The 7895-nt window shown below is 42.7% G+C and overlaps 1 protein-coding gene across 1 annotated transcript; it reads right to left on the bottom strand.

Moving 5' to 3' along the window:
- Positions 1-3937: 3937 nt before the first annotated feature.
- LOC123346912 (olfactory receptor 11G2-like) lies at positions 3938-5615 on the bottom strand. Its single transcript, XM_044984356.1, has 2 exons — positions 5586-5615; positions 3938-4885 (listed from the first exon to the last, which is right to left on the bottom strand). Exons 1-2 carry the CDS (start codon positions 5613-5615, stop codon positions 3938-3940), a joined length of 978 nt encoding a protein of 325 aa, XP_044840291.1.
- Between the last annotated feature and the right edge of the window lie 2280 nt (positions 5616-7895).

Below are 7895 nucleotides of genomic sequence, written 5' to 3'. Positions count from 1 at the left end.
CTTGCAGCTCACAAAGAAGGAATTGGGTGGACTAAATGGACAGTGTACCTCTCTATTTGAAGCCTAGCAAGGGAGATACTTGGATCCCACTAGAATTTAAAATGAAAAGTAAGGGAGAGGAGGCTTTGCTAGGGGACTTGGGCAGCTTTAGATACAGTACCAGGCATGTAGGAGGATTTCCACTTCTGAGCCATGGAAGCAGAAATTGACTTTTCCTTTCCAGATTTAGCTAATATTCAGAAAGGGAATCTAGCAGCTGCCTTCCAGATTTGAACACCCAGAAAATTCAGGAGTGCTCAAGCTCAATTTGGGCAGCTGTTACTTCATTTCTCCCAAATCAAATATACTGATCTACTGTAACTTTCTGTAGAAAAAGGAGGATAAGAAATGAAGAAGCAAGAAATGCTTCCCCGTGTTTTTTAGGACTGGAATTGCTATTTTCAACAGCTATTGCCTTTTTTTTTTAAAGTTTTATTTGTTTAAAAGGAAGACAGTGATATTGCATTGGAAAATTCCCCAAAGAAACAAAGAGTGGAACAAAAGAATAATAAAGGCACCTCAAAGTTTCCTCATTTATGTAGGGCAGTCTTATAATATGCATCCAGATATCCTTCAATCACACAAGCTGAAAATTGTTCCCCTTTACTGCAGCTCTGTAACCATATGGGAACCAATCCTGTCTGTGTTCTGTCCACATCCAAAATTCCTGCTGAATGACCCGCCCTGGGAGCAAGTTACCAGTGACCCAGGGCTGGGACAGCAGGAAGGTGCAGGTTGCGGGGGAGAGCCCAAGGCTGGGGCGGCAGAGGAGTGCGGGTGGGGGTGGGGGGGAAGCCCAGGACTGGAGCAGTAGGGGAGTGCGGGGGGGAGCCCAGGGCTGGGGTGGGGGGCAGCCAACATTTTTTTTGCTTGGGGCAGCAAAAAACCTAGAGCCAGCCCTGCTTTTACCCCTGGGCTAATGGTTACTGGGGGGGCGGGGTCTGCTGACTCATTTTCTGTGAGAAGGGCTGATCTGGCTGAGGCGCTGTCACGGAGTTGCCTATGCCCAATCTCCTGGGAGTTTCCCGTTACTGGGCTGGCCCCAAGGATCCACACAGCTCCATGGGGCCAGGCTTCCATGGCTCTCAACCTGGGCCTTGGGGCACCAGTGATCCCTGTCTCTCTCCGGTCTCCCTTCAGTGAGTCCAGCTGAGCCAGACTCCTGGGGGAGGCTTGATCCACCCCTGTGGGGCGCAGTGTCCTCAGGCCATATCTGCAGCAACACCAGGCAGCCTTTTCAAACCAAGGGGACCCTTCATCAGTCCTCTGGCTATAGACTGGCAGTCTTCAGGTTAACAGAGATAACAAAGCTGAATGGACCCGGAAGACTCAGCTCCCCGCTCTGCCCAAGCCCCCCAGTCGTGATGCATAGCCCACACCCCTCTCCTAGCACTGAGATCTGAACTCCGCTCTCTCAGGAGATGGGATAACTTTTACTTTTAATTGCCTGGCTGCAACTTTTCAAGCAGGAACTGGCAGCAAACTCAGCTCAGTTCTTCAATTGGCTTCCCCAGCGGCCCAAGTCATCAATACCCAGAGCAAGCTAATTCCACCAAGGAATTTGCACTCTGGTCTGTATGATTTATTAAATGGCTCTAACTCCCGTGAAAGATACTGGATGGAAACCCCTCAGTGATGGACAGCCTCTGTTCATTAATTGACACAGCACAGGCAGTGGGTGCACGGTCTACTGGTCAGAGAGTTGGACTGGGAGCCATGACTCCTGGATTCTTTTCCAGCTCGGGGAGGGGGGGCAGTTGGGTCTAGTGGTTTAGAGAGGGTGGGGAAAGGGTAGTCAGCACTCCTGGTTTCTATCCCTAGTGCTGGGAGAGGAGTGGGAAAGTAGGATTGAGTGGGTTACAGCAGGGGGCTGGGAATCTGGAGTCCTGGGTTAGGGTTTAAGATCAGAGAGGGCCAGCAGATCTCTAGTCTGACCTTCTTTTGATCAGAGGCCACCAACACCACCCAGCAACTGAAATTAGAGCAAAGTAGGACAGCCCTCAGGAGGCTAAACTATGATATGCCACAGGCAGAGAACAGGACGGACTGAGGGGCACCAGTCCCCGAGGCCCCAGCAATTGCAGGGAAATGATTACGTGAGATACACCCAGCTAATCCTGGCAAGTGACCCGCACCCACATGCTGCAGGGGAAGGCAAAACCCTCCCAAGGTCACTGCCAATCTGAACTGGGAAGGGAGCTCAAGAGGTCATCTAGTCCAGTCCCCTGCACTCATGGCAAGACTAAGTATTCTCTAAACCATCCCTGACAGGTGTTTGTCCAACCTGCTCTTAAAAATCTCCAATGATGGGGATTCCAAAACATCCCTAGGCAATTTATTCCAGTGTTTAACCACACTGACAGTTAGGAAATTTTTCCTAATGTCCAACCTAATCTGCCCTTGCTGCAATTTAAGCTTCTTGTCCTATCCTCAGAGGTTAAGAAGAACAATTTTTCTCCCTCCTCCTTGTAACAATCTTTTATGTACTTAAAAACTGTTATCATGTCCTCTCTCAGTCTTCTCTTCTCCTGACTAAAAAAAACCATTTTTTTTTAAATCTTCCCTCATAGGTCATGTTTTCTAGACCTTTAATAATTTGTCTTGCTCTTTTCTGGACTTTCTCCAATTTGTCCACATCTTTCCTGAAATGTGGTGCCCAGAACTGGACACAATACTCCAGCTGAGGCCTAATCAGTGCGGAGTAGAGTGGAAGAATTACTTCTTGTGTCTTGCTTACAACACTCCTGCTAATACATCCCAGAATGATGTTTGCTCTTTTTGCAACAGTGTTACACTGTTGACTCATATTTAGCTTTTGCTCCACTATGACCCCCAAATCCCTTTCCGCAGGTTTTCCAACAAGTTATGCACCCTCTTTATAGTATCTCCCTCTAGGTTATGTTTCCCTGGTTTGTTTATGAGAAGGTCATGCGAGACAGTATCAAAAGCCTTACTAAAGTCAAGATATACCACATCTACCACTTCCCCCCATCAACAAGGCTTGTTACTCTGTCAAAGAAAACTATCAGGTTGGTTTGACTCGATTTGTTCTTGACAAATCCATACTGACTGTTACTTATCACCTCATTATCTTCTAGGTGTTTGCAAATTTATTCCTTAATTATTTGCTCCATTATCTTTCTGGGTACAGAAGTTAAGCTGACTGGTCTGTAATTCCCCAGGTTGTCCTTATTTCCCTTTTTATAGATGGCCACTATATTTGCCCTTTTCCAGTCTTCTGGAATATCTCCCGTCTTCTATGACTTTTCAGAGATATTTGCTAATGGCTCAGATATCTCCTCAGCCAGCTCCTTGAGTATTCTAGGCTGTATTTTCAGATTGTGGTGCTCGGACTCCTGGGTTCTGTCCCTGGCTGTGGAAGGGGAGTGTGGTCTGTAACATAAAAATATAATATCACCATGATTTTGGTCCCAGCTGCACAAGTGTCAATCTCTTGACATCACTGGGGTTGCTCCTGATTGCCAGCAAAGAAAAGAAGAGCAGAACTTTACTCTCTGGATCTAAATGTGATACCACATTTATGCAGGTAACAATCTTGAAATACAGCTACACAAAAAGGGCAGAGATGCGAGCCAGCCTCCCTGCACACATCCGGTTTGCTCTCCTGTCCTCTGCATACACACACATTGAGCAGGGCTCATTTCCGCCAGCCAGGACACCCACCCACACACTCCTCCTCCAGCTTCCGTTTGTGTTCTGGTTGTATCATTAAACAGGCATTTTTATACTACGAGTGACTCCTAGAGGTCATGCAAAATGCTGTCTGTGTTCCTCCTGCGGGATTGGAGTCAGCAACCCCAGAGGAGAAAGGCTCCATACCCCTTTGCCTACCCCCATGACTGACCAGTCCCTGCAGACTGGGCCAGAGCAAAACCCCCTACTGCTCCCTCAGCAGTGTCCTCTTCAGAGACTCCTTCATCTCCTTGTTTCTCAGACTGTAGATCAGTGGGTTGAGCAGTGGGGTCCCCACCGCATAGAAGAGCGTAACTACCTTCCCAATGTCCCCCGAGGCTGCTGGCTTGACATAGGTGACCATGACAGAGCCGTAAAAGAGGCCCACGACAGCCAGGTGTGAGGTGCAGGTGGAGAAGGCCTTGTGCCGCTTGGCCCCTGAGGGCAGCCTCAGCACTGCCCTGATGACTAGCCCATAGGAGGCCAGGATAAAGAAGACAGTGGTGAAGATGATGAGGGAGCTCAGGGCGTAGCAGACCTGTTCAGTCCGGGGAGCTGGGGTGCAGGAGGCAGCCAGCAATGGGGCCGGGTCACAGACAAAATGATCCAGGGTGTTGGAGCCACAGAAGGAGAGCTGGGAGATGAGGGCAACAGGCACTATGAACCACAGGAAGCCAGAGACCCAGCAGGAGGCCACCAGGGCCCAGCAAAGTTTGGGGCACATGAGGATGGGGTAGTGCAGGGGGTGGCAGATGGCCAGGTACCTATCGAAGGCCATAGCCGTGAGGAAAAAGCATTCAGTGGCTCCCATGGAGAAGGTGAAGTAGAACTGCACGAAGCAGGCCTGGAAGGAGATGGGGATGCCAGGGGACACCAGATCTGAGAGCATCCGTGGCACCGTGGCTGTGACATAGCAGATCTCCAGCCAGGAGAAGTTTCCCAGCAGGATGTACATAGGCAGGCGTTGGAGGTGAGGGTCCTGCAGCACGGCCCACAAAATGCACAGGTTGCCTGCCAGTGTCCCGGTGTAGGCGACGGAGAGAAGGGCACAGAGGAGATTGTGGCTCAGCTGGCCCAGGGAGGAGAAACCCAGCAGGATGAACTTGGACATCGGGATGGTGCCATTGGTAGGATTTATCAGGGGTCCCTGGAGCTGAAAGGAAACAATCAACAGGACACCAAGGTTCTACCCAGGGCTCTGTGAGGGGAGAGGGGTCTAGTGGTTACAGTAGTATGGAATAGTATGTGCACGCACACCCCCCCACACATACATGTAAGGCGGGTCTCCTTCCTTCCAGTAGCGGGCAGTAACCTTTGTCTGTCTCTTTCTCATGCACACATAGAACAGGGCTCATTCTCTCGAACGCGGGGCAGCAGTGACACACACATTCAGAGTCCTGCTCTCTTTCTCATACATATCACATTTCAAACTCCTTCTGGAATCTGACACACAAGCTGGGTTTATTCTGTGTTTGCAACCCTCAGGACTGGATGAAGATCCTGCATTGAGGCACTCGTCCAGCTGTCTTGTTTGGACAACAAACTCTTGCTCATCCTTCCATAGTTGGAGACGCTTCTATGGACCAGTCTAGGATCACAGCAAGTGATGCTCAGAGAAGCAGGGTGAGATGATTTAATGCTGCACTTCAAGGCTAAAGTGAAATTGACTGGGCTAGGGCTGCATCTTTAGGCACCTAAATACCTTTGAAAGTCTGGCCCTAAATCCCTTTTGGAAATGGGATTAGACTCCTAAACAATTTAAGTACCTTGGAAAATTTTACCCTCTATCTTTCCCCTGCTCTAACTAATGATGACACAGAATTGAATCAAGAGGACTTTTTAAAATTCCTTACCTTGTGTCTGGACAGATCCAAAGACGACATCAATCATGGATTGGCCCTAACAGCTCTGCAGAAGGAAAATCTAGATCTGATATTAAAAAAACCCAACTCTATTAATATCAATATGATTAAATTTTGCAATCAATCGTTACATGTGAAATATTGAGAGTCAATTGATAAATATACTATTTATTGATTATTGTATATTGTATTAGTTATTATTGTGGTAGCACCTAGGAACCCCAGTCACGGACCAGGATCTCATTGTGCCAGGTGCTGCACAAACACCGTGGAAAAAGACAGTCCCTGCCCTAAACAGTTTACACATTATATTTTCCAGATTAGATTAAAATAATGGATTATGAGCAATAGATTATATTAACTACAAGATTCAGAATGTATAATAAATAATCACATGATATATTAATTTTTAAATTTGATTAAAATGTAAAATTAATAATTATATATCAATTCCTATTTTTGATTAAAAGAAAAACTAACTATATCAATTCCTATTTTTACTTAAAATAATAAATTAAGAACTATATATCTTATCAATTTCTACTTTAAATTTAAATAAATGAATAATTATATATTATGTTAAATTCAATTTTGATTAAAATTATAAATTAAGAATTATATATCACATTCATTCCTATATTCAATTAAAATATTAACTCATTAAGTCCATAATATGTTGATTTCTAGATTCACTTCACATATTAAATTAATATTTATATATCATGTTAATTTCTAGATTTATTTAAATATTAAATTAATAAGTACATAGTGATGTATTCCAGATTTCTGAAACATGCTACTGTAATATTTATATACAATATGAATGCCTATTTTGACTAAAATAAATGAATAATGATATATTCTTATTTTTCATTAAAATAGTAAATTAAGAATTATATATTACTTTTGTCTACATTTTATTACAATATTAAATTAGTAAGTACATTTTGGACTAATTTCCTGATTTTATTAAAATATTAACTTAATAGTGATATATTTCCTAGAAGTGCTTAAAATATTAAGCTAAAGTATATAAATTTATAGATTTTATTAAAATGTTAAATTAAAAAATAAATATATTTTTAGATTTAATTAAAATATTATATTTGTAGTTTTATTTTTAACCTCTAGAGCTGACTAAAATATTGAGTTATTATTTCTATATAGGATATATTTCTAGAATCAGTTGAAATATTGGGTTAAGAATGATATATTACACTAATTTCCAGGTTAAATTCAAATCTTCTAGTAGTAAGTGTATATGATATTAATGTATAGATCAGATTGGTACAATTCAAATAGAGAGATTGGAAATGTTAAATCAAATACATATATTTTCCATGTATTTTCAGATTTGATTAAAATAGTCCTACATAAATGTCAGGTTCCAGTCAAATCCAAGTATCTGCTCTGATCATCTGAGTGCAGAGAATATATAACAGATCAGAATCTCATCTACAAAGGAACTGTAAAATATTTTTTCTTTTCTTGCTTCTTTATGAAAGAGAAAAAGAGCCCACTCTAAAATGTTTTAAAGCATTTTTTTTCTATTTGTTTTTAACCAAGCCATAGATCTATCTATCTATCTATCTATTCTTACACTTACTTTTCTATTTATCTGTCTGCCTGTCTGTTTAAAATGTAAATCTGCTCTTTAGTGGAGAATTACTGGGCAATGTAAGGAAGTTTAATGGGCACGCTTAACAATTTAGGCCTTAGCAACTGGTATAACTTAATGCAACCTTAGTTGATTTCAGGTTAGCATACACTTATTCCTAATCAATTTAAACTAAACCAGAGTAATCTGGTTTAAACTGAATTAAGAACATCCACACAGCCCTTTGCACTTATTTAACTATATTGGTTTAAATTCACAGCTTCAGTTATACTGGGGCAATGAGATGGTTTTACTGGATAATTACTGGGAGAACTGGGGGATGTTTATTGCGAGCACTAACACCTGAATCGAAGAGATGGCAGGGGTTGAATTTTAAAACAGAGTGCCTTTTCCCACCATGTTAGTTAGTCATTGGAATTGAATGGATGTTAGAATTATTATTATTTATGCACAATAATATCACAACACTAATTTAACCATAAATTCCTTTATTACATCCAAAGGCCAAATGGTATTTATACAGTGCTAAAAAACATGCCTAAAAAGCCTAAAAATAAGCAATTTACTACATCCAAACAGTACCAAAGCATTTATAAACATTTGATCAAGATATTTACAAATGGGCTAAACCCGGGGTGCTTAGGTCCATATTGGTCGGCTCCAATGTGGTCAGCAGGTATTAG

Source organism: Mauremys mutica, chromosome 12, assembly GCF_020497125.1.
Source record: "Mauremys mutica isolate MM-2020 ecotype Southern chromosome 12, ASM2049712v1, whole genome shotgun sequence".
Lineage (NCBI taxonomy): Eukaryota > Metazoa > Chordata > Testudines > Geoemydidae > Mauremys > Mauremys mutica.
This window is presented reverse-complemented; position numbering and strand designations above follow the sequence as displayed.

What these genes read in the sequence shown, in the direction of transcription:
- LOC123346912 (XM_044984356.1), bottom strand. Translation starts at nt 5,615, where the DNA reads ATGTCGTCTTTGGATCTGTCCAGACACAAG. An exon ending in TGGATCTGTCCAGACACAAG is followed by an intron (nt 4,886 to 5,585) that starts GTAAGGAATTTT and finishes GTTTCCTTTCAG; the next exon opens with CTCCAGGGACCCCTGATAAA.